Source organism: Jaculus jaculus, chromosome 16 (assembly GCF_020740685.1).
Source record: "Jaculus jaculus isolate mJacJac1 chromosome 16, mJacJac1.mat.Y.cur, whole genome shotgun sequence".
Taxonomy (NCBI): domain Eukaryota; kingdom Metazoa; phylum Chordata; class Mammalia; order Rodentia; family Dipodidae; genus Jaculus; species Jaculus jaculus.
The window spans coordinates 72,947,135-72,974,984 of record NC_059117.1 but is presented as its reverse complement, the minus strand read 5'-3'; the positions used below and the strand labels follow the sequence as shown (position 1 = coordinate 72,974,984).

General features: G+C 41.8%; 1 protein-coding gene across 1 annotated transcript in view; it reads right to left on the bottom strand.

Annotated features, from left to right (window-relative positions):
* Nucleotides 1–19,514: 19,514 nt before the first annotated feature.
* Suclg2 (succinate-CoA ligase GDP-forming subunit beta) overlaps nucleotides 19,515–27,850 on the bottom strand; it is a 254,151-nt gene continuing 245,815 nt past the window's right edge. The window contains exon 11 of the mRNA XM_045136042.1: nucleotides 19,515–20,543. Within this exon, the coding sequence (XP_044991977.1) occupies nucleotides 20,428–20,543 (116 nt within the window). The 3' untranslated portion in view covers nucleotides 19,515–20,427. The remainder of the gene's footprint in view (nucleotides 20,544–27,850) is intronic.

The following is a 27,850-nucleotide window of genomic DNA, read 5'->3' as shown; positions in this document are numbered from 1 at the left end:
TGGGGGTAACAAACTACCTTCTCTCTATATATTTGAGGTCTACTCCACAGGAGGGAGTTCATGCCAAGTATTGAAAACCTGCAAAACAGGCTATAGCTGGGGAAGTCATAGGCCCTAGCAGGGAAGCTACTCCTTTTGTCTAAGTGGGCATGTTGTGTCCGTCCATCAAATTGCCTTCTAAATATTTACGTTAGTGCTGCTCTCACCTTTGGTCAGAGAAGTTTGTTTTTGCAGCAGAGAGTGACTAGTCGAGAGACAGTGCTGAAAACAAGGTACTCTTAAGTGCTCAGCACTGAATGAGACATCCATAGTGTCTCCTTCAAGGCTCAGTGAACATTGTAGAAGAAGGAGGGAAAGAGTGCAAGAGGCAGAGGTTGGGAGGAGTGCTTTAGAACACGGTCTCCTGGACACGAAGTGGCCATTGCATTCGTGACCTAAAGTGACTGTAAGCTGCACAAGGCCTGTGCAACGTTAAGCCCATACACATTTTGTCATGGATCATGGAGGAAGACAAAAGAATGACGTCAACGTAAAAGCAGGGCTAGTGGGAATGAAGAAGACATTCACTGGAGGATGGGGGAGTAGAGGACAAGAGAATGTAAAAGAAGGAGATTATGGTCAAAACACACCATGCCCATGTATGAAAGCTGTCATCAACAAAAGCTTAAAAAATAGCAAAGCTGGGCTGGAGAGATGGCTTAGCGGTTAAGCGCTTGCCTGTGAAGCCTAAGGACCCCGGTTCGAGGCTCGGTTCCCCAGGTCCCACGTTAGCCAGATGCACAAGGGGGTGCACGTGTCTGGAGTTCGTTTGCAGAGGCTGGAAGCCCTGGCGCACCCATTCTCTCTCTCTCCCTCTATCTGTCTTTCTCTCTGTGTCTGTCGCTCTCAAATAAATAAATTAATTAATCTAAAAAAATAGCAAAGCTTTTAAGCATTAACATTAGCCACATGAGATATACAGAAGAGAGGTGACTGGAGGCAGGTTTAGTGTTTCAAGGCAAGACAGGGTAGTTGGTGATCAGTTTCCATCCATGTGAGTATCACATTCCTTTACCAGTTACTGACTGTTGTGGCATCCCACATCCTGTCTTAAGACATGTACAGTGATACTCTGAGGATACAGAAGGAGACACCAACCTGAACTCAGTCTTTCTACTAAGTATTCGAGCAGGAATTGTTTCTGTGATTCTAGGAGGTGGGAGGACTATTTTCCACCAGCAAGCAAGCAGTATTGTAGTCCTGGGTGTCCTCTAACCCAGCTAGGTTCTGATATTATAGATCTGGAGATAGTGTCAGAAGGTACATGTTGAGGACTTAGTCCCAGACCACAGTCCTATTTTAAAAACAGGTTGTTTTGCATACGCTTAAATTTTGCACTTGGGAGTTGGAGTTCGACAACCCGTTCTTTGGGTTTCTTTTTCTCTTGAGTGGATTGCAGAACTCAGGGAAACATTTCTAGCAGTTTATTGTAAAGGGAAGAGATGTATAGGTGAAGTAAGTGGGAAGGGACAAAGAGCTTCCATCCCTGTCTGGGTAGGTAACCCTAAAGGAATGTGTTCAGTTCTCTGAATCCTGCCCTTTTGGACAGTTATGGAGACATGATTGCTAATAAACTCAGCAAGGAAACCCAGAAAGACCTGTGCGGGTACTTTCTTGGTCTCTCTGAAGAGCATCCTTCCATATAGGGTATGAGGCAGCCCACTGTGGAATGGCATACTAGCAGATAAGGGTAGATGAGAGTTGTGAGCCAGAGTGTAACACATACACGTGTGATATACATCTGAATTCACAGCAGTGTTCAAGACTCACCATTGTTTCTATTTCCCTTTCCATACTGCTAGACTTTATACTGAATGTCTGCTTTGCGTTCGTAGAAAAAATACAGTGACTTGTCTGATATCCCTGTGGAGCAAGAACCTCAAAGGGATATTATCAGCATTCAGGGTCAGCTGCTGAATGCAGGCAAGTGAAAAAGGCAGCCAGATGAGAGAAAAGAGGAGTGATAGGGGAAGAAACAAGAAAAAACAAAAAACATAAACATTAAAACACTGATTATTTTTAAAGGAAATTTATTCCTGAAGAAATTTATCTTATACAAAATTGACAATGACTTTAGAATAAATGTTTAGATATTTAAAGACAAAACATGAATTAAAATCTGTTAACATAATAGATGAAGAAACATTGACAGGAGAAAAGAAATAATGATGAGTAAAGAAACTAATGAAACATGTGAGCAAATTTGATTATTAACTATTTTGAGTGCATGTTAATATTGTCTTAAGACATAAACAAGAAAGAAAGAGTAGTTTGGTTAATAATTTGTTATAAAATCAGATCAGAAAGGAATAAAATATTAGACTTGCTTACAATATTCATAAGTAGATTGAGGGGAAATAAGGTTGCCATTATAAAATAATAACAAATAATAAAAGTGTAGTATTATAGATGCAATCTGTATTTGTTTTCTACTGATATTTATATATCAGATTAGCATAAACAGCTTCTTACAAATGAAATAGGCTTAATGCTGACATTTCTGAGTGTTAGGGGTCTGAGTGAATGGGCTTTTTCCAGGATTTCCACCATGCAAGATCACACTTCCAGTCAGCTGTGTCCTCACCTGGAGTAATAGCAAGAGAAGGATAGACTCTCAGCCTCCCTCGGGGTGTTATAGTATATGCGTCCTTGTAGCTGTGTGATTGACTTTCTAGCATCCCTGCCAGCTTTTGGCTGGCTGCTGTCAGCTCCCATAGGGTTCTAAGGCTGGTCCCATGTGGCTCCCTCCACAAGACCTTCTGGAAATGACTGCATCTGGGAGCCAGCAGGAGAACTGCCTAGTCACCCATTTCTCATCTCCATCTTCAAAAGTACCAGTGAAAAGTACCCCAAAGAGGATGACCTCTTTACATTAGCTTACAGTCACCTGGCTAAAGGCTGGTGACATCAGTGAAATTCCTTCACCTTTGTAGTATAATGTCACCTAGTATCCTATCACCACACCACCACATTCAGTCCTTCCCTCCCCCAAGAGGAGAACAGTAGGCAAGACTGGTATACAACAATAGACTCTCAGAAACCCTGTGGGAACCCTTCCTGTTACAGTCTGTTTACTGGTCCACAATGATGGACGCCTCTCCAAAATACTACATTCTTTTACCTTTCTCTCAAATCTCTTCCCATTATAGAGAGAGTCAACTTACAGTTCAGCAATAGGAATATATGTATATGAATATGTAAACACACACACACACACACACACACACACACACACACACACACACATATATATATATATATATATGCTGGAAGATAAAATAAAAAGAGTGATGAACAGAAGACAAAATAAGATTATAGAAATAATAAACAGTTATCATAAAGAAAGGAAATCAAGTATATTTTTCAGAATTCCTACATTTTACAAATGGGCCAGTCACACACAAAATCCAGTTGGATATTTCTTAAAAAGAAAAAAAATACCTACAATAAGAAGCAGAATGATAAATAGTAAGGAAATGCACAATGGCGACCTCTGAATACCCAGTGTTCCAGTGTTATATAAAATAGAGTTCAAGTCCAAACTGGAATTACGAACTGCAATTACAGTATGAGGAATAACCCTGAAAGATGCCACAATAATTAATTCATATTCTCCTAACTACAGATATGTACATCCATATATGTACTGGTATGTGTACACTTGAGGATAATTGAAACTGAGAACTGAACTTTAACTGAACTTTAATACAACACTATTAAAATGGGTAAGATAAGCTAACAGCAATTTAAATGAGCTGAGAGAATACTTGAACACCAAATCCATAAGTCTGATTTGACAGCAACATACCAAAACTTGTAGCTACATTTTTTTTTCTCAAAAACAGAAGGGTGGCTTATAATTAACCACATCCAAAGAAACATCAACAAATTTCCAGGTGTTAACATCATAGTGTCTCCTACTTGTGATTAAACTAAAAATGAAGAATTCAAATAAAGCTTAAAACTCTACATCTTTACAACCTTGGAAAATTTAGACCTAAATAATTCACAAGTCAAAAGAAAATTTAACAGAATTGTACAATGTTTAGAGCAGAATGAGAAAACCACAAAACAAAGAAAGAGATACAGATGAAAACCATGTTTAACTGTGGAGGTTTGGGCTGGAGAAATGGCTTAGCAGTTAAGGTGGCACACACATCTGGATTTTGTTTGTAGTGGCTAGAGGCCCTGGTATATCAATTTTCTCTCTTTCTTTCTGCTTCAAATAAGTGAATAAAATGAATTACATGTGCATTTTCAACATTAAGAAAAAAACTCAGTAATGTGCTGGAGACATAGCTCAGTGTTTAAGGCACTTGCTCAAAAGCCTAAGGATCCGGGTTCATTTCCCCAGTACCCATGTAAAGCCAGATGCATAAGGTGGTGCATGTGTCTGGAATTCATTTGCAGTGGTTAGCAGCCCTGACACACTTATATAAATTACTTCTATCTCTCTCTTTCTCTCTTTGCCTCTTTCTGCCTCTCTCTCAAATAAATAAATAAATAAATGAAATATAGAAAAAAGAAAGATTTAATGAATGTGTCAAGCATTTCAATGAGGACCTATACAAAGACTTTAGAAACAGCAAATTTAAAAATCAAAACAAAAGCAATAATCACTAAGAAATAAATAAAAGCAAATATATAAGCAAGATGAACACAACCAGAAACTGGTTCTCTGAAACAGATATACCTCCAATAAGAGTCATAAGAAGAAAGGGCAAAAAAAGGCCTCACTGAGGTCAGGGGATTGAGTAAAGGACAGGTGGAGGGAGACCAAATCAAATCTAAGAGGATATAAATAAGTCATATGGAAACATACTTTTTTGGACAGTAGAACATACAGGAGCCATAGATTGTTACTAGAAAATTTTCAGTGCCATGAATGGATACCTTCCAGTGAGTTGTTGGCCAGGGAGGTCCCTGATGCCCCAAAAACATTACAGGTCATTGCCGACACCCTTGGTTTCCCACCAGGAATAGATGGTAAGAACCTATTGCTGAAGACTCCACATACTTGGGCTGCAAGGTCACTGAGAAACCCTGCTGAAGCTGAACTGCAAACCTCCTCCATGTAGACCAGCTGACAGAAAGCTAGAAAAAGCCATGCTGCATGCAGTTCAACGGGAGAGGGAGAGAAATCACCAGTAAAGATACTCAATAGTGGACACTGAAAGCCTTAAATTTGGCTAGGCAGGCCAAATGAGCCAGCTGGTGAAATAGTGGCATGTCTATTATGGGGGAAACCAACTACCCTCAAATTTGACTAGAGGTCTGCTCCACAGAAGGGAATATATCACTGATACTGAAAACCCATAACGGGTAGATATGAGCCCTAGGGGTGTAAGATCTGCTGCTGTCTGGCTAAATGTATATCCTATGTTCACCAAACTGCCCAGTAAGCACTTCTCTTAATGTTCATACCCATATTTTAATGCTACTCTCACTTTTGGTTAGAGAACCTTCTCTTTACAAATGACAGTATCTTGAGATGACTCAGAAGGCATCATATATTATCATAAATAAACAAAAAACAAAAGGGTGCCACAGGTAGCGCAGATACTGAAAGTATTAACCCACCAAGGAGCACAAAGAAGATTTTAAAAATTCTGAGACGAGCACTTTATGGTCTATTTCCTTAATATTAGAGCTATACCATCATTTAAAAATATATACTTTAATAACAATACACCCACTATGTAATTTTATTAACCTGAGAATCAAGTTAATTCTATTCCTCTTGTTAGTGACCAAGGTAGGAGCGAACATGAGACAATTGTTTTGAACAGGGAGATTTTTCTCGAACACTTTCTCCTAGGGCAGCTTTCTTTACTTTAAGGGAGTCAGAAGACGAGTACCTGGCCCTTTCTGTTCTGAGCACTGTCTGCAGATGCATGCTTGGCACTGTTGCAGCCACAGGGCCTCGTGAGGAATCAGAGAAACAGACGTTGCTGAGGACTAGAGAACCAGTCCCGGAACTGCCCCGCTTTTAGATTCCCTTTAGGTGAGACAACACACTCCTGTGCTAATCAGCTCTTATAAGGGTGTTCTATCATGTGGACTCAAAAGCATTTTGTGACTCATTTCTTAGTTTTATTTTAAAACGAGGCCCGCTGCAATGAAAACTCCACAATTTTTCTTCCCATCTGCCAGGGCATCATCTGCCAGAGTCTCTTCCAGGTGGCAGATGTGTCTTGGGATCCAGAATGGAGAGAGGGTTTCAGAGACAGCAGTAACCTCCTGAAATTCTTCTTTCCATCAAGGTGCTGACAAAGACTAAGGTCTACAATTCAGATCTGTAGGATGTCCATAGAGAGAGGCCCAGTGGCCACACTCCTAGGCATCCTTGACTCCTGAACACAGGCCCTGCCAAAACATCCCCTTCTTCCCAAGGGCTATCTAGACCACATACTAAATATTCTTGGAGGACAAACAAGTATAATGCATTCTCTTACACTTTACAACTATTTCAGCAAGCAATTTAAGTATAAAAAATATGTAGTGTCAAAATTCATTACTTTGTGGGGCAAAAACTTTAGGAGAAATAACCAAGCGGCATCATCCTTTAACATAAGACAATAGTAATGCGCACATTCAGATGGTGGGAGATGTGCTTTGGAGACTATGTGGATTTTTCATTTTTCTTTTTCTGGCCATCATCCTCCTTGTTTTCCATATGAGTACCTGAAATTAGGATTGGATTTTTGCAACAAATTTTTCTTGCAATATATTTAGACATACAAGCTTTGGGCACCCATGGGACCTTGAAAGTTCTATTCATTGATGATGTATATTGCATTACTCAACCTTCTCCCCCTTGGGGTGAATGCTTTGAGGACCTTACCTTTTCCACTCTTCTGTTCTTTTTTACTTGCTAGGAAAACAACTCCATGGTCCCCTCAGATTATAGCCAGTTGGATAAAGCAGCAGAAAGCAGGGCAGTGTCCTTATCTCAAGACAGAAACAGTAGCTACACACAAGATATTCTTATAAAACAGGATAATGTGATCATAATAGCACAGAGGTCAGGACTCTGGAGTCTGATTGTTCAGTCTTAGACTTGTTCTGAGACGCTGTAAAAAATAAATCACTCAAGGATCTTTAGCATTTTCCTGGGCGGCTCCCACATGTGGCAATTAGACTTTTCTATTATTCAGCACTGTACCATGGACTGAGATATATAACTAGCTCACCAGAGCTGGCAACAGCCTAGTTAATGTGTGCAGTATAAATCACTGTGAATTTCTCATAGGAATGCAGAAAGTGTATTAAATACCAAGTGAAGTGGTTCAGGAAGGGAAGAGAAAGTGAATCCAGAGCACAGCACGTAGGGATGTCTTGAGAGGCACTACAGACGCTCTAAGTACAGCTTGTAGTGAAGAAATAAGACGGTGATACTACTGGGGAGAAGGGTTGACTTCTAGGGGTGACTCAGGACATGGATTAGGCTAATTAGCTTGGAGATGAACTGGGACACCTTGGTCAATGCTGGGATGGCCTCCCAGCTGTTCTGGAAGGTTCTAATCAGTTTGCCCTCTGCATGAATGGCCCAACTCATTACCCTTTCCAGTACCTATGCCTTTTGCCATGAAATTTTAAGAAACTGCTATCAAGAGGGAGAGAGCATTTAGGGAACCTTGATTCTGAATGTGGCCATGTGACTTGCTTTGGTCAGGAGGGTATTTGTGGGGCATACTACCCGACATCTATAAGTGCTTGCCTGTTTTCTGTTTAGTGTTTGCCCCTCCATAGTTGAGAGCATGTGACCTGGTTGGGCTGTGGGTGGAAGAGAGTCAAGTAGCCCAGGGGACACAGCTGAAACCAACCTAGATTTGCTGTCAGCCATTGGTAAGGTGACAATCAAGAATGGCTTCTCAGCTGAGCCCACCCTAAATTACTGACTTAAACACAAGGGCCTACTAAATTCTTGCTGTTACAAGCAAAGCCACTGAGCTTTCAGTGATTTATAGAACATTTATGTGGCAACAAATCCAGCTGGGGTTGCAGGTACACACTGCCACACTTACCTGGCTTTTATGTGGGTGTTGGGATTCAGACTCAGGTCCTCATGCTTGCATGACAAACACTTTACCCACTGAGCCATCTCTCCAGCAATCGTTATATTTTAAATTTTTGTAATCGTGTATGCTAAGTCTGTCTCTTTCATTTGATCACTAAGTCCATGAGTTTAGACGACACAACTGTGCTCTGATTTTGCTCGCTGTCTTAACGTGGAAAATTACAGGGTGTTAGAAGCACGGGACTTAATACTACAGCACCAGTGCTTGCAGAACAAAAGGCCAACGTTGTCCATATACAGGAACAGGTACGCCCATCCTCCTGGGCTGGCTCGTGCCTGTAGCAATGGGCACGGCACTCTCCAGAGGCAAACTCTCGAGTGCTGGTAGCTGCCTCCTTCACAAGTACCTGAGGGGGCGTGCACTCAGCCTCCTTTGCAGAGGGTCCCCATACTCATGATTGCCTCATGGGATGGCTGCAGTTTCCCCCAGACAGGAATTCCTTGGGGTTGTTTCTGCTTTAGAGCTCTCCCTGGGGCCGGGCCTGGACTACACCTCTAAACCATATCGGTGCCTGGGTTCTTTACTGGCATTAATCCATTTCTTCAACCCCTTTATGCTTCTCTGGAGAGCCTGACCTCAATAAGTCCCTTGCATAAGAAGTCTTGTTTCAGGTTGTGCTTCTAACCAAACCCAGACATGGACATTTACTTAATTTGAGCATTTCCAGTTCAACCAAGAAACAAAACAACTAATTTTGAACTTTGAAATATTATCCCCTGTGATAAATCTTTGAATAGAGGAAAGTAACAACTCACTGTTCTCAAAGGGCCTATATATTCATAGACATCTAATAATTTGGGGGTTGGTTAGAGTCTCACTGGTTATTAATACTACGTCTTTAGAATGTACAATTTTTAGTGAGTAAATAAAATGCAGGAACATATGTCAAAGTTGTATTCCTATGTGGGAAATACTTGTTCCCATAATTGTACTATGGTACAAGCATATATTTCTCAACAGAGATATATAGGTAGAGACTGACGTCACAGTAGCCACATTTTCATCTCACCTGTTTATATGTTGGAAGATAATTAAGGAAAAGGAAACAGTGCCTGGAAAGGTGAAAAGAAAATTGACACCAACTGACACACAGTCCAAGGGTTAGAGCAAAACCAAATCTGCCCATCTCTGCATATAGGATTGAAAAGCACGTCCACTTAAGGACAGGGGTGATCCCGAGTAGCACACCTTTGAGAGATGTTTTAAGTTTTTTAAAATTAGGGGCTGGCAAGATGGCTCATTGGGTAAAGCACCTACCTCATGATCTCAGGTCACAAGGACCTGAGTTCAGATCCCTAGCACCCATTGTAAAATGCTGGACGTGGCGTGTGTAGTGTTTGTGTGGATGTGTGTACACATATTGCATTTGGAAGCCAGAGATGGACATCAGGTGTCTTCCTCAATTGCTCTCCACCTTATTTTCTTGAGAAGGTCTCTCATGAAATGCAGAGCTCACTGATTTGGATCTAGTAGCTGGCCCAACTGTCCAGACAAGACTGTCCAAGCATCGTGACTACCGGCTTACATCCATCACCAGGCCCAACTTTTTATTATTATTATTATTTTCTCTGTGGATCCAAACATATGCCCTCATGCTTGCACTATTGTACTTACCCCTTGAGCATATCCCTGTCCTCCAGGTCACTGGACTTCTATCCCTGCTAGACACTGACAAATCCCATCCTCATCAGCCTGTTGGCAGCAGGGAACACCTAATAGACACCAGGGGCCCTCGGTCCTACCCACACTTAACAAGAATAGTTGTCCCTCCCACTGCTCTGTCTTGAGATGAAAAGAGGCCAAGCAGAGTTAGGAATCCCATGTCCACCTCTTGGTAATGAGGCCGTAAGCTGCTTTTGTGGTATTAGTGGTGCCCTTTCGTGCCTGACTCTCCACCAGGGAAAACAAAATCCATGGAGATATACTGGGGATTTTGAATGCTCATTACACTCAGGTATGAATAAGACCAAGTATAGAACCTGGTCAACAACCTCATTTGGTGGCTGGTAAGTGGCACCCTTTTCCCCGTGTGGAGCGGAGCCAGAGCCCAGCTAAAACAGAGGCTTACAGAAGACCCAGAGTCATGAATCAGAATTTACACATTTCAGGAAAAAAAAAGAAACTCTCCACATCAAGGTTGGGGAAGATTTCAAACTGGTGGAAAACAGGACAATGAATAGATATTCTGATTGAGATGACTGAAATATTAGAATTATGTAATATATCATAAATAATTAAACATCAATGAATGAGGCAATGTTTCACATACCCCAGTCTAGTCTCAAATTCACTATAGAGACAAGAATGATCTTGAACTTCTGTTCCTTCTACCTCCATCTCTCAAGTCAGTGTGGGGATTACATGCAATGCTGAGGACTGAACCCAGGACTTGGTATCCTGTCAAATGGGCTACATCTCCAGCTCCTTCCAGATGCTTTCAAACAACTATCAAAGGGATTGTCATTCATTGAACAACTACAAAACACACTTGAAAGAAAAAAATATGAAGAACCAAATCAATATTTCGTAACTAAAAAATATAGCAACTGAATAAAAAATAGACATGGTGATGAGTTGAACAAAAAAATGGAGAAAAGTATTCATGAACTGGAGGGCATGTGAACATATCCCTGGCCTCCAGGTCACTGGACTTCTATCCCTGCTAGACACTGAACAATGAACAATGAAAATCATCTAATCTGAGAAATACAGAGAAAATCAACTGAAAACCAACCATTCAACCAATCAAAAATATGTACAGAAGTCTAGTGGATTATAACACTGAACTTCTGGAGTGAAGGACAGAAAGATGGAGCTATAAAAGTATGTGATGATATCATAGGAAAAGACACATACACAGAATAAAGAAGGAGATTCAAATGCAGCATTTCTAAGAATAGAGCATAGTAGACTCTGTGGGGTATAAGAGCCACTAGCCCACCAGCTCTGAAAAGTTTTAAAGTCCTATATACCCCAGATAAGAATGCAGACATAGTATCTGGACCAGAGTGTCCAGAGAGACTCAGAACTCACAACACAGATGTTCATGACACTCTGTGCTTGGGGAATGGTGCATTTGGTGTTTTAAATGTTCAAGTATTTTGTTCATTTATTTACTTGAGAGAGGAAGAGAGAAAAAGAGAGGCGAGAGAATGCACTTGCCAGGGCCTCCCACCACTGCAAACTCCAGGCGTATGTTCCACCTTGTGCATCTGGCTTTATGTGGGTCCTGGGGAATGGAACCCGAGCCCATTTCTAGCGAGCACCTTAACAGTTGAGTCATCTCTCCAGCCCCATTTGGTGTTTTATGCATGTGCTGTGTGTAAGACATATTCATGTTAACAAGCTACTGCCATGTTTCTGACACGCCTAACCCATCACTTGATAAAAATAGTGTGGAAGGGCTGGAGAGATGGCTAAGTGGTTAAGGCACTTGCCTGTGAAGTCTAAGGTTTGATTTCCCCAGTACCCATGTTAGCCAGATGCACAAGGTGGCATATGTGTCTGGAGTTCATTTGCAGTGGCTAGAGGCCCTGTAGCACCCAGTCTTTCTTTCTATTTATCTCTTTCTCTCTCTCAAATAAATATTTATTTTTTAAAAACTGTGGGATTTTAAGCTGGAATCTTACTATGTTCACAAACAAAATCAGCACAGTGAAGAGAATTTATAGATATATTCTTCAAAAAACTTTGCATTTATTAGATTTCTGGGAATTACTTCAGAACTTGGATGGCTTGTTATGTAATTTAAAACATTTGAATAGAAAATGAAACAAGATGCAAAAATGTATAGACAGTTTTACTGTTGAAAGGAATTTGGCTAAGTTTGCAATCATGAACTAAAGGCTGCTTAAAAGTGATTGTTAAAAATAGGATGGATTTATAAATAGGACAAGAAGATCCATGAGCTTAGAAAGCAGGCTTTTAAATTTATAGCTTAATCAATTATTCACTTTTAAACCATTTTAAATCTCTGAGAAATATTTTTAGTGCCTAAAATATGCCCCTAAAGATGTAAAACTATTCATACTGACACACACATCACATGGGCATACAGTATGAGCATAATTTTTGGGAAATTCTTGTCAGGCTCTCCAATGTTTCATTTCCCATCACTTCTCTAGGTCCTGTCAAGTGCTGCTGGGTGGCTCTAAGCATGTCTGGCTCTCCCTCCTCCATGATGGAGGGTTTGTCTTTGAGTCTATTTTCCCGCCTGTAGCTACCATGCTGCCAAGGGAGAGCAGATGTTAGGTAAACATTTGTTTGAATTACACTTAATTAGCTACATTTTCCAAGCCCATTTTTAAATGGCATATTCTGGGAAGTGGTCCTGGTGAGAGGTTTGGCTTCAAAGGTTCAGAAAAACCTGGAATTCAAGTTTTTTTTTTTTTTTTTGCACTTTAGGCATGTGCATGACAGCGTTGAGATGAACTAGGGCACCTGCAGGACCCAGGTGCTCTTTGGGAAGCATGGCCGGTGGCCCCAACAATACACTTTTGTGTATATGTTCAGAGGCAAAGCTGTACCATTCCTGGGGGAGGGGGAGGCTGTTCTTAAATCTTGTCTCTTCCTCAACAGCAGGTTTTACCAACATCAACAGCTCAACACACGTCGCATTTCTCATTCATCACTGGCAAACAAAATGGCAGACTTTTACATAGTAGAATTTAACACTGTACTTTGAAGCTTTAGAGACTCAAGACAATCTGAGAAACACCTAAAAGCATTATGTGTTCTTATGGAAAACAACCTATATATATTGAAGAAATTGGATTGTATATTCATGAAATATATGGTAGTTGAGAACCAGTAATTAATTATTCCAATTAAAGATTAAAAGCTAACATGAACATGTGTTTTGAGATGCTGACATGTAAAGGAAAATTTTCTTACTCTTTTTGGGTACCTTCACTTTTGGTAACAATTTTACTATGCAGTGATCCATACTTACCATAACAAATTAGTCAGTACAAGCAGATGAGTGTTTCTGAACATTGCGGTACTGACATTTGGGGTGAGCAATTCTTAGGATACTTAGCAGCATTGTTGGCTTCAACCCATTACAACTGAAAAGCTTACCCACAGAAGTGACCAAGGCATCTCAGACATTTGCAAATATGCCAAGGGAAGTGACTGTCTTCAACTGAGGACTACTTAGCTAAATAAAAAGAAAAAAAATAGGACCCATGTTTCTAACATTCTTACTTTTGGATTATATCTTAATGGTTCTTTCTTTCTCTCTCTCTCTTCTTCCCTTTCAATTTATACCAACATGGGTAATGTTGTTGTTGTTTTAAAGTGATTGTCATGGTTTGAATTATGTGTTTCTGTAAACTCATGTGTTTTGAATGCTTGGTCCCCAGATGATGGCAACTTGGGAGCGGAGCATTGCTGAAGGAGGTATGTTGTTGGGAGATGTGCTTAGGGGTGTTCTAGACAGAACACCTCCTTGTTAGAGCTCATCTTATTCTCCTGCTGCCATTTTCTACCTGCTGTGGCAGAAGTGATGTCTAGCCTCTGGTCATGCCATGCTTTCCCCTGCCATTATGAAACTTCCCTTTGAGACTGTAAGCCAAAATAATAAACTTTCTTTCCATTGGGAACTCTGGCTTGCAATGAGAAGTTACTACAATAATGATAGTAATATTTTGTTTTGTTTCTGTTCACCAATACACATACATGTTACTTCATCACTTTTAATAGATATCTATGAGTCCACTGTTTATACAGAATATATATTATATATTCATTGCATCATTTGGACATACTGCTATTTTTCCCTAGTGTTATCTAATTTGATTTGGTCTCCAGGGAAATTTTTTCTTTCCCTAAGGTTTCTGTGTGTGGAACTGCTCCTTCCCACTCTCTCCTCTGCACAATCTACTGTGATGTGGCATAAACAGTATTTTTTTTAAAGTCGAGAACCTTTGTCCTTAAAAATAACAATTTATTGCTATTTCTTGGAATATAGTGTTCCTCTCCCCTTCCTTTGGTTAAATTCCATATCCATTTCAATGAACAAAATTTTCATTTTCTGATAATGTTTTCCTTCCTCAGGGACACTCATTTTTTCTCACTAAGGATTACCCTTGGGCTACATATCATGTCCTCCCATTTTTTTTAATTCCTTCATTTCATCCCTGACCACTCACTGTGAATCATTCAATCCTTCATTTTAGGTCACTGTTTATTACTATCTATTTCTTTTCCTTGGCATTTTAATTTCAATAATAACCCATGGCCCACTTTAGTATGGAAAATTAGTAAATGGAACTAACTAGGGTTTCTTAACCCTGACATGACTTCATGCTTTAGACTAGAAAAATTTTAACTGGTGGAGGAAGTTCATCTGCACACTGTATAGTTAGGATTCTTTGCTTTTCTTGTGCATTAGTGGTTTGTCAACATTGATCATTTTCAACTGTTTTATCTTATTTTTTCTTCAGTTTACATATGTCTTTGGTCTCTTTTTTGCTGAGCCAAAATTAATATTCTTATTGAATTCTATATCCTGAAGCCATTCTATAGATCATTAGATATTTGAATTGTATATGCATCTCAAAGGGGCCATGTGTCATGCATGTTTTTATTTTTTCTTTGTGACACCCCTTCCCTTTACTGTATATTGCAGACACCATTCTTTTTTTCCCCCCTCATTCATGATGGCAGGCACAGTCTAGCTTCTCTCTTCTGACAGCATGCGTGTAAATCTCATGGACTCCCTGTCTGAGATCAGTTGTCTACCTCTGTGGGACTGTGTGTAAGTAGTGGAACTGTTACAAAATAGAAAGCATCTCCTCCCTGTGCTGTCAGCCTCCTCCTTTGTGTGCTCGTGCTGGTGGACGATGGAAAGGCAATGAGTTAATGAGAAGGCGCTTGGAGCCAGTTCCTTAGAAGATGTCTTGGTTTCATGTATTTTTCAGGTCTTGGGAGAAGCCATCCACACTGTCATCCATACAACCTTCCCAACTGTGTATGGTGATCTTCCAGCACTTATGTCCTGCTTCCCCAAGTGTGGAATACACTAAGCAGGTGTCTCCAGTGTTCTTTTGAGTCACCATGACTACAAATATTATGGACACAATGAGTGAGTCCTCATGGGCATAAAGCAAACAGCAGTCATGTCAGACTCAAAAGGCCAGTTTTAACCCTGATCAGCCACACAGTAATTGTATGTTCTCAGTCATGCTCCTGAACTTCCCTGAGATGCAATTTCCTGGCCTGTGAAATAGAAATGACAGATTTACAAAGCAGCTAAGAGATAAGGTGACACAGTGATGTTCCAAGTACACATTGAGCAGTTCATCAATGAAGTAGTACAACTTAATACTCAAGGGATTTAGACAATGGGGTTGCTTTGTACAAGGTACAAGCCACCGGCAAGTGAGACTATTAATTACTATGTTTACTAATTGCTTTTTGTTATTGATAATCATATGTGGTAAATGACTAGATATTGAACAGTGCCTGGATTTACCAGTGTCATCATCACAGAACACTTTACTGGACCACAGAACAAGTGATGCAGTTATACACAACCTGGAAGTCCAGAAGTGTCAAATTTTGCAACTGTGGAATCCTAAGAGAGTTGCTCAATTGTATTATCACAATTTTCTCATTGGTTGAAAAGGAACCTTTGTAGTTTTGTTGTGAGGATCAAATATACCACGTCATTTGTTTCTTCATATGTTTTCCTAGAACCCCAAGACATAATGCACTGTCACTGACAAGTATGGTTCTCAGAATGGCATGATTGGTGCAAGCCTTGAGGCGTTTAATACTCATAGCCACGATTTGATATTCTAACACACCTGGAAGTAGATAATAACAGAGTGTGTTCAAAAGCACAGTGAACAGCCACTTCTAGGACGGAAAGACATAAACTAACAGAACCGGATGGGTTTCCAGTGGCAAGCAGCCTTTTGTAGACTTGTAGGTTCTCAATAGTCCAAGTAGAAAAGGCATATTCCTTCATTTTTGTTTCACTTAGTACCTATAACTATCTTTCCCAGGTTGGAAGAAAATAATCTGTTCCCATTTTAGGTGTTTCTTTCTTTCTTTTTTTAAAACTAGAGCAGGGATTAGCAACCTTTTCTGTAACAGACTGAAGGCTAATATTTCAGGAACATAAGTTTTCTACTATGACTACTCGATTTTGTGTTGTAACATGAATATAGCCGCAGACACGATACATTCAAGTGGGTGTTGGTATGCTCAAGTAAAAGTTTCCTAAGACAGGTCCTCAGGTCTTAATTTGCTATTTCCAGATCCCCAAGTATGTGTAAGAACACACACTGTCCCACTCCTTCTCACATTTATTTTTGTTATTATTTGTTTCTGAATGGAACTGTGTTCTGCAAAGACCTAATCAGATTTTTAGCTATTTAATTTAGAAATGTCAAAGCAATCTTTATTCTCATTCTTTGCATGCTTGTATTCATGTTGTTATACATGTGGGTGCACGCATGCATACAGGTGTTTGTGTGTACTAAGTGCGCGCACTAAGAGGTCAGTATTGGAATGTTTTCTTCAATTCAATCTTGCTTTCGAGATGGGGTCTCTCACTGGGCCTGAAGCTTACCCATTCAGCTAGACTAGCTCCATGCAGGCCCTGGGACATCCTCTGGTCTTTGCCTTCCCAGAGCTAGGATCTCAGTCCCTTGCTGTCACATGTGGTTTGCATGTGGGTGCTGGGGGCCTGAATTCAGGTCTTCATGCTTGCCTGGCAAGTACTTTACAAAAACTGATCCATCTTCCCAGCCCCTCTAATTTCATTTTTAAAAAACTTTCAAGTTAAAAAAAATTCTTGATTTTTTTTTCTTCAGAGAATGAGAGATATAAATAGTATACTAATTAAAAACAATTGACAGATCTAGAAAAATCATTTAGAAGCATTTCTTGTCAACTTTACTAACCTGTGAATTGTGAGGCAACTTAAATGGAGACCCTTGTTGAGCCAGGTACCTGTTAATATTTACTACATGGGCATTACTACTCAAAGCAAATGAAGGCCAGGTACTTATAGGTGAATAAGCATCCGACTTGAATGAGTGAAAAATGGATCCCAAAGAACCAATGAGAAATGGGTAAAATGGAATCATGAACCTCTGATGTGGGAAGCATCCATACAACACCTCAGCTTGAGCCCATCACCTGACAGCTGATGGATGTGGTTCACACATCTCCCCTTCCCTTCTCTTTACTGTCTTGGAAGTTGAGGTGAGGACAACTTCATTTTCAAGCCCCTGAGTGGGTATTCAACCCAGACTGTACCCAGAAGGAGGCTGGAAGTTCTTATCCAGCAGTTCAGGGATGGCTTTTGACTCAAAGGTGGCCTTAAGAGCCATTGAGACTAAATCTAGGGATGTTTCTTTCTAGCCCCACTCTCTCACTTATTCTTGTTCTTCTTTCTCCCTTTCTCCTTTCCTGTGGATAAACTTATGAATGTGTGCGTGGGATGTAGCAGTCACTTTGGTGCTTCGTGGAGAATGGAAACAGCAGAGACAAGTGGGATTGAGACTAAGTTCTCATGGTTTAGAGTCTCTGGATCCAGGCTTTATCTGTAACCAAACATCTCTACTTTTCATAACCTCAAGAGCAAATGAATTATATTCCTTCTTTACTGGGCTTAAGTTGAGATTTTGCTACAACAAAGAGGCTGGGGAAATGACATAAGTTAAATCAACTCAAAGAAATGAGTATTGTAAGTGGTAAATTTAGGACAAAATCTCTACCTACTTTCCTAGGAGACCGGGACATGGGAGGTGGCAGACTAGCGAAACAAGTCACAACCTGCAAGGAAAGCACTCCAAGTAGCACGTGAGATCTTCTCCATGCTGGTGGGATCCTGAGCACTATGTATAAATGGTAACTGCTTTTCATGGATATATTTTGTCCACATAGGGGCAACCTTAAAAAGCATTGTCTAGATTAAGAGGAAATGATTAATATTTAACAAAATATTTTTGACATTTTTAGACAGCACAGATCAAACAAAAATGTGGAGAAGCTGGGAGTTCTGAGATACAGGACATTCTGGATAAAGCATTCTGAAAGGGTGTCAGAATAAATGATAAGATGACATCATATCCTTCCCTGTACAATCAATACAACAAGGTTGATGTATAAAACCACCCATTCTACACACACTAATAGAATGTACACATGTATGGGGTTACATGTACAGTACCAAGGATCTGACACCCACCCCTGCATCCCACTCCACACGTACTAACAGAGTGTACACATGTACCAAGATACACACGTAGTACCAGATATCTGATTACAAGCCTGCTTCCTATTCCACAAGCAGAATGTATACACATATAGGGTTACACGTGCATCATCAGGAATCTGACACACATGCCTGCATCCCATTCCACACACATTAACAGAATGTACACATAATGTACAGGGATACACACATAGTACCATGGATCTGACACACACGCCTGCATCCCATTCCACACACATTAACAGAATGTACACATAATGTACAGGGATACACACATGGTACCATGGATCTGACACACACGCCTGCATCCCATTCCATACTCATACACATGCAGCACCAGGGACCTGAGGAGTATAAGCACACATACTTGCAGTGAAGAGAAATGAAATAAATGCTGAATTCTGACAAGTGACCACTTATTTGAAGAGAAAAAAAAAAAACCTATTGTTAGCCTTTCACAAAATCATCACCTGGACGGTTTCATTCCTGTCTCCCCTCCAAACCAGCTGATTTTAATCATCAATCTTCACAATGGATTCACATACAGCTCTTTCACTAGAAGCAGAAACTCCAAGGGCTGATTATTAGCTAATTGACAAAACACATGTTTACTTCTTTTATGATACCAACTGGTTATTATGCTATCATAAAACAAAGCATAGTTAAAAGGACATTGTTAATTGTTTTCATTCCTTCACAGTGTAGACAAAGGATATAGGGTGGTCTTTTCAATGTCCCCCCACCCCACGGCAAATACAGACCTATAAAATAAAGAAATTTTACTTTGCCCGTGTGAGAAATTTGTGAGGATAACTGATCTGGTACAAACCCAGTGTGGCCAGCTATGCTAAAAGGAGCGCTGTTGGGGCCACCTGTGGAAGTGAAGGCGTGCTCACCAGGCCATCTTTTCAAGCAATCACGCAGACTGAGTTGCACCTGTGCGACCCTTTCCTGGGTGCCCACTCTGAGTGTAAGTTTCCACTTTCATGATCTCTGTGGAAGTGGTCCTGTGATAAAGCAGAGTGGGGTCTGGACACACAGACAAGTAGGCCTCTGAAGCTTCCCAGCTTTACAGCTGGGTTTCAGGAAGAAAGGACAGTTTATTCACAAGAAAAGAATGATAAATACAGAAAACTAATGAAAATAAGAAATACACTCTATACTTATTAAACATTGAATTTTATTTAAATTAAAATTTTATGGTAACAAAAATTATTAAAATTTAAGCAAAAGTGTAATTAAAATTTTCCATCACAAAACAGTTATTATGGTAAAGACCACATTCCTTCAATTATTATTTTCCAGGTTTTCCATCACAAGGTGGTACATTCTACAGTGATCCAACTCTTAACAAATTTTACCTTAACTCATGCAGTGGTCTAATTACAGATTTCCATCACAATCAGCATTTACCACCTTAAACATTAAGTGGAACGTTCTACTTCAAATTCACAAATAAGGCTTTTGATGTTAATATTAGTATGAGGTAAATAGTACATTCATCATTAAGGCACAGGGTAAAATATATGTCAGGTATTAATGTGGAACTTCTGTGGCACAACACATTTTGGAATATTCATGTATTTTCCCAAACGCCTTAGAAACTTGTAAAAATTGCATCAGCTTACTCAAGCTATGTGTTCAAATGTCTTAGCTGCATTCTTTGGTAGTTGTTGATATGTTCTACAAAGCCCTGTTTTTCAGTGTGAGTACTCTGAAAGTTTTCTATTATAGAGGACAGATGTGCACAAAAGTTCTTGTGGGTGAATGCAGACCCGGTATCAAATTTTGTACATAAACACATTATTTGTTCACATTTACTGTGCCCTGATATTGGAAAACCCTGCCTACTGAACAGGCTTACCGTGAGAAGAGTATGAAACTTTAAAATATGATTTTTTATAGACTACAGAAGTAGAATCAGGTTTAGGCAGTCTAGCTAGCTTATTTGAGAAAATTCAGACAAGATTTTTCAACTAGTCATTCTTGTGTGTCTGCTTCCCAGTGATATAAACGCTGTTGTCTGCACAGTAGTGAGAACCCTCCCTTCTCAGGGGAGCCACAAGGAATGGGTCACTTCTTTGTCACACAGGCCACAGCCTTCTTGGCAGCATCCTCCAGGTCCACAGCTGAAGTAATGGGGAGCCCGCTGTTTTTAAGGATGTTCTGGGCCTCTTGGACATTGGTTCCTAGAAGGGGGACAATGACAACCACTGAGTAAACTGCAGGTGGCACCCAGTCATGCTGTCCATCCAGAAATACCAGGAAGCTGGACCTCACTGGACACCAATGCCATTTACTCACAACACTTTGAGCAATTTATGAGCTGTAGCCAGGTGACAGATTTCTTTTTTTCTCTTCTTTTTGCTTCAATGAACTGGCATTAGAAAGACTTTGCCTGCATTTTATCTGGCACTTCAAAAAAGGGAAATGAGCTTTCTTCAACAGGCATTTGTTCAATGAGTTTGAAGAGGAAAATCTTCTGACTGATTTGTCTCCTCGCTGAGCCTGTGAGAATGGATGCAAAAGAAAAGCAGCAGAAAGGAGCACAGGAATGTCAGACCCAGGGGGCCTGGAGTGCTTGCGGGAGCACCACAGAGGAGTATGGACAGACAGGCCCTGCTTGCATAGGAGATGAATTAAACACAGGCTACCCTGAAGGTCAGGAATGGGAAAGACCACACAACAGCATCTCCCTCAAGCTGCAGTCCAGTTAAAACGAAGATACAGACAAGGGCTCGCATGAAGAAAATGAGAGAGGCTGACCATCCATAGTCAAGTGGATCTGGTGTGATTTTAGCCCTTGCATAGGTGACCTGTCTGTTGTAAAGTCTTCTTGGAAGGCAAGGGCCTACAGTGTGGTCTGATCTGAGATCTGGAGTTCGGAGATCTGCTTACTTATGTCTAGGAAACCACACATGTTTTTTTGTGCTGATCTTTCTGGCCTGGTGCTGGTGGGTTTGCAGTATCTGCCAGACAACTCACGCTCCAAAGATTTCTTCTAGACTGTGAAACACCTCATCTCAAGATAGTTCCTGTGTTTGTATCCTCTTGGCAAGACAAACTACATTAACAAAGACTTTGAAATAGAGACTGTGGGCAGCATGCCATGCCACACGGAATGCAAATTTAAACAGGCATTTGGTCAGCGTGTTTCACACACCTAGACACAGGCCAGCTGACATAAGAAGGGCTGGACTGACTCTCTTGGGCCCCTGGGCCCCCTGAAATAGTTGGAAAGTGGACAGTGGGCACTGTGTATGTGACCACATTTGACCAAGACTCACTGAGGCTGCTGTACATATACAGCAGTCACCAGATGAAGGAGCCACCTGACGCTCTTGCTTGCAGCCACACACTTGCTGTGAAGTCCTTGGTAAATTATTTAACTTCTGTATGCTCATACTTGCATTATTGTTCACTATCTTCCTTAGAACGAATAATGTAATAGCTAAAATCCAAAGTAACTTAATGCAGTATATGAAACCTTTAGAAGAACTACAGGCAAGTGCTACCCTCACATTGCCCAGGCCCTCTTGCATCTAGGTAGGATCACATGACAGCGCTCCACATCTAGGTAGGATCACATGATAGTGTTCCAGCCAAAAGAATGTGAAAAAACATGTGTAAAACACATGCCTGAGCTGGAAAGACAGCTCAGTGGTTAAAAAGGTACTTGCAGTCTGGGTTCAATTCTCCAGTACCCTTATGACAAAGTGGTGCATGAATCTGGAGTACATTTGCAGTGGCAGGAGGCTCTGGTATGTCCATTCTCTCTCTCTCTTTTCTCTGTCACTCAGAAATAAAATCCGCTCTCCATTTTGCCTTCTGGTATTGCTAGCAATAGTGACCCTGGAAAACACCTTTTTGAAGATGGTAATGACAGCACCCATCCACTCCCCCTCACCAGCCTTATGTGCATGAGGAAGAACTTCCTATAATGCTCAGCCCCCAACATGTCAATGTTTCTCTTTTGTTCAAGGGATGGTGTCACTTTGAAGTTCATGGCTTCTAAAATGAATTGAAAAGATAAGTGATTAAGCTTCCCGCTGGTACCCACATGCTCATATCATCTTCCTCACTTCCTTGGACCCTGAGCCTGACTCTTGATGAATAAGAAAATGGCAGAAGTGATGGACTGTCACTTCAAAAGCCTTTGGTTTTGGTCTGGCTCCCTTCGACTCTTTAATCTGTTTACTCTGGCAAATTTCCACACAGACCTGCCCTATGAAAAAGCCCAATTGCTAATTATTGAGGGCCATCTCTGGCTGATAGCCACTAAGGAGTGAGGCCACCAGGAATAACATCCTGCCACCAACCAGGTAAACCAGCTTGAGTGATCTGTCCACAGTCCAACACAGCCTTGTGAGAGATGCATGGGAAGCCACAGCTAAGCCACACCCAGATTTCTTACAGCAGATCTGTGAAATGTTAGCACTCTTTTGGCTACACACAAACTGCTCAGTGACTAACACAGATGTGAGGGTTTATTATTTCATCAATATGACCTCAGGGCACATTCTGATTAATTTTGTAAGGTTTTAGCCAGGGTCCCAGAGCTTGAGAAGCAAGGCAAGGGATGGGACTGTGGCAGGTGTTAGACACGAGACTAAGGGATTCAAACATTAACCTGTAGGCATGGCTTTCACGGGCAATGGCAGAGTGTGAATCAAAAACGCTGACTGGCACAGAAGTGAATTAGTCTCTGGACCAGAAGGTCAATGAAAGTTAGATGTGCAAATTTCTATCAGTCTCAATAGAAACACTGACTAGAATTCTGTCCCCAGATGTCCCCCAGCCTGCCACAGAAGACATCTAAGCGAAGGTACCACAGCTCTCCTCCCTCCTCACATTCCCTCTGGACTTCCTCTGGCCTCATCTCCCAGACCCTCACCCAGCCGTGGAGAGCTGCTCCTGTCACTCCTCTATTTCACATTCTGCCTTATTGGGGTGTGGTTTTCTCATATTCATTCATCCTGCAAACCGTTCACTCATTGTCTGCGATCCCCTCCATGTAAGGATGAAATCAGGTCCTGATTTTCTTTTAAGTACATGACAATTACTCTTCCTGGCAACCAATAGCGTAGATAAATCAGTTCCTTAAGTACCGTTCCCTACAGCATCCGATTTAACACCAGAGCTAATCTGAAGCCAGCGGATGCCCACATATGATGGGCTGTGGCCCCGGAGTCAAGTCTGCCCATCGCCGTGCTGTCCTCTTGTGGGCCGGCCCATCCCTGTGTTTGTAACACATCTCCAGGGACACCTTCCACAGATTCACCTAAATAGGCTTTCCAAGCAGGCGTCCAGTACCCTGTGCTCCCCAAATCATGGCACAAATGAGGCCCTGTGGGAAGACCTAGTGGCCTTTCCCTTGTACCTGATGATATACACTTCAGTGTGTCAGGATTGCTCACCATCTTGCAGTATCTGCCACAGCTCCACCCCAGCTGACAGGCTGAATATGCACAGCTGATTCCCATATAGAGGCACGCAGAGAGGAGAGACGTGGGTGGCCCTTCTCTAAACATCTCTCAATCACATAGAAGGTTCTCCAGGGGTCTTGGTTTTGGCCCATTTCTCTCCAAGAAGAGTACAGGAGCAGCTGTACAGGCGTGCCCAGACTGCTGACAATCCTCCCAAGTAGAAACTTTTAAGCCTCAGGCAGGAGAGGCCTTGTTTCCAGGTCAGGCGAGTGGGCATGACCAGGAAAAGGAGGAGGGGAGCCTACCTTTTCCCCAAAATACATCCTTCCCCCCTCCAGCAGCCCCTTCAGTGCTGTGTCAAAAAGCCTAATTGCTTCATAATTTCAGGATCCACTAAAGTGAATTTTAATTATACTTGCTGTTACACTTTAATTACAGCCTTAATTATCAAGCATACACTAGCATGCGCAGAAGGAAGTGGGATGTGAAGATTCTGCCATTCACATATAAAAAGCTTAGAAATAGGACTGTGATGAGAGGTGGGTCCTAAAGGCAGATGCTGTGACCAGACAGAAATCAGTCATGTAGGGGAGAGACTGAGAGACGCCCATGCATAAACAAACAGGCAGGAGAGAAAAAGGGAGACAGAGATGCAGATACGCAGGTACTAACTGGGGAGAGGTGGGGGGGAGTGAGAGTGATCAAAGGAGAGAAGAGTGAGAGAGGGAAGGAGGGGTGACCATGCAAAGATGGGGGTGGCAGAGCCAAAAAGAAAGAGCAATGGAAGAGTTAGGAAAAGAGATACAACAGAGAATCACACAAAAATAAGGGCAGACAAAGGAATGAGAGGAAGCTGGAGACAGACAAGAGCATCAGAGAAAGAATGAAGACGGGTAGGAGAGAGGAAGCATGAAAGAGGGGAGGCGCGGGAGAGGAGAAAAGGAGAAGGGTGGAGATGAGAAGGGAAGAAGAAATAAAGGAAAAGCGAGGAAGGGGAGGGAAGGGGAGACCAATCAGAGAGAGCTAACAAGACGCAAGGAACAACCAGGTAAAAGTCAGGCATGAAGAGACAGACAAGGCAAACAGAGAAGAAGTTAAAAAAAAAAAAGTTTCCAAGTGGAACCTGTACCTGTCCTTTTCCTGCTCTCATCCCCAGTTGTTCTAACCATTGTCCCTGGCTTCTTCTTGGATCCCTGATTGGCTTTGGCCAGCAATTACCATTTGTTTTCTCCTTCCTGCTGCTGGCAGTTGGAGGGGGAGGAAGGGATACACAGCAGCGTTATAAAGAGAAACAGCAGCTACCTGGAACCCAGCCATTGGACAAGAAAAGGGGAGAGACCTGTAGATCCCTTTTGCCGATGGTTCATCTGAGTGTCTGAGGTTTGTTTTATCGAGTGGCTGACATCTATTCCCATTCCCTTCCCTGACTCTATTTCAAAACAAAGCATACAGTACTTTAAACTCTGACATGGAATTAAGCCTTCCAAATAGGGTGTTCATGCCTGCGCACACAATTACAAAGGAAGCTCAAATGGTGCTACTGATCTGCTCTGATATTTATTAAGTGCTGCAGTATTTTTTAATGAGGCCAGAGGACACCACTTAATAACTGACCCACACGATGCTCAAATGTGTCCTACTTCTTTACACGGGCAGGACGACACTTCCAATAACCACTTGAACAGACAACTGAGCAATACACTGCTCAGATGTCTGTTACTTTTCAGCAGGGGAATGTTGACAGCCACTCAGCTATGTGGTTTATCTGTCCACTTCCAGGCCTTCAAACTGTCAATGTAGAGGGAATCACAGGGGGTTCTATTTAAAATGAAATCCTGCTCTATGCTAGAGGCCAAGATAAAGTATAGCATTCACCTCTCCATCATGTTTTACCAAAGACCTTCCTGCCACTGGGTGGAGGAAGTGAGCTGTAAACAGAGATGCAGGCTAACTTCTCAAATGTGCTCTCTCGGCTTTCCTCACACGCAAGCAGACAACAGATGTGACAAGTTGGATGTGCAGCCCTCCCCTCTTGCTGCTCTGGCTCAGGGCTGTGAAGAAAACCATTTTCTGGCATGGGAGTGCATGCAGACAGTGTGTGTGTGTGTGTGTGTGTGTGTGTGTGTGTGTGAGAGAGAGAGAGAGAGAGAGAGAGAGAGAGAGACACACAGAGAGAGAGAGAGAGAGAGAGACAGAGAGAGGAGAGAGAGAGAGAGAGAGAGAGAGAGAGAGAGAGAGGTGCATGTGAGGAGAACGTCAGGTGCCCTTCCTCTGTTGCTCATCCACACACTTCTGTTGAGATAGTCTCGCTGAACATGGAGTTGCTGCAGTTTTGCTTTTGGGAGCCTCTGTGATTCTCTAGCCTCTGCTCCCCACGGGACTGAGGTGCATGGCCATGACCAGATGTTTCTGTGGGTCCAGGAATCAAACTCAGGTGGTCTTGGGCTCTCTCAGGCCTTTTTGCTTGCAGAAAGCAATCTTACTGCTGAACCATCTCTCTAGCCTGAAACTGTCTTTTTTTTTTTTTTTGTTGTTGTTTTTTAGGTAGGGTCTCACTCTAGGCCAGGCTGACCTGGAATTCACTATGGAGTCTCAGGGTGGACTCGAACTCATGGCAATCCTCCTACCTCTGCCTCTGGAGTGCTGAGATTAAAGGCATGCGCCACAATGCCCAGCTGAAACTCTTTTTAAAATTACTATTTTAATAGGAATTCACATATTTTCAAAGCATAAACTGGCATTATTTACTACACACTATGTTCAATAAATGTTGGATACCCAAGATAAGGGGTTCATGAGTATCATGAAACTTAATTCACAATGTGACCCTAAAGTCAACATAATTTTATCCCCATCTTACAGATGAAACGTTTGAAGCATGGGGTGGCTTCACAACAAACCCAATGACCACTCATCCAGTAAGTTGGGGGCTGGAAAAGAGTAGAGCTTGGCTTTTTCTGATAGCTACATAACATAATAGCACACGTTGTGACCTCTGCAGCTACAAGGGATTCTGGGAATTCTTTGAGCTAAACAACTTGCTTTCACTAGAGGAAACAGAGGCTTAGAGATACTAGAGAACTTGCTTAGCTCAGCCAGTGAGCTGTCATGGGTCTAACTTGGTGACGGCTCCATACTAGGGCCTCCAAGCTGGCTTCTAAGCCAAATCCAGCCCACTATTGTTCTGTGAATCACTTCTGAGCTAAATAATAGTTTTCAAGTCTTCCTGCAGGTGAGAGGAAATCAGAATACTATTTTGTGAAATGTGAAAGGCATATGAAATTCAAATTTCAGTGTATATAAATAAAGCTTTGATGGAGGGCAGTACCATGGATGTGCCTGCTGCGGTCATGGCTCTCTGTGCTCTACAGTGGGAGAGCTCAGAGCTGGGCACACAGTACGGCCACAGCACCTGAAGCAGCCCAACCTGAGGCTTGATTCCTTTCCTGCAGTGGAAACCAGCCAAGTTCTACATGGAGGTAGGTTTCTGCTTGAGTGCTCACTATTGCTGGGCCCCATCCTCCTTCCTTGTGCCTTTGAAGTCACCAGGTACAGGAGGACCATTTTCTTGATGTGCAGACAAAGCACCACATCTGTTGCCTCTTGTTATTCTGTGCAGACTGAGAAACAAACTCCTGCCATTTCAGCATTCCTCTTTTCTTAGGGATGACTTGCGTCTACGACTGAGCATCTTGCCGGGTGCCAATGGAGGCTGCACATGTGGTCTCAGCCGAGTTAATGACCACAGTTTGGATGGCAATAAGGACATCTAACATGTATGGGCCCAGGACTGTTTTAAGTTATTTAAAACTTATCTGCTTATCTGGGGAGATGGCTTAATCAGTACAGTGACTGCCTTAGAAGCGCGCGCCCATTCTCTCTCTCTCCCTCTATCTGCCTTTCTCTCTGTGTCTGTCGCTCTCAAATAAATAAATAAAATATTTAAAAAAAAAAAGAAAGATGGACAGTGTCTGAGTAGCAATACTTGAGGTTGTTATCCAGTCTTCACTTGCACATGCACACTCATGCATGCATGTGTGTACACACACACACCTCAACTGCTCCTTCCA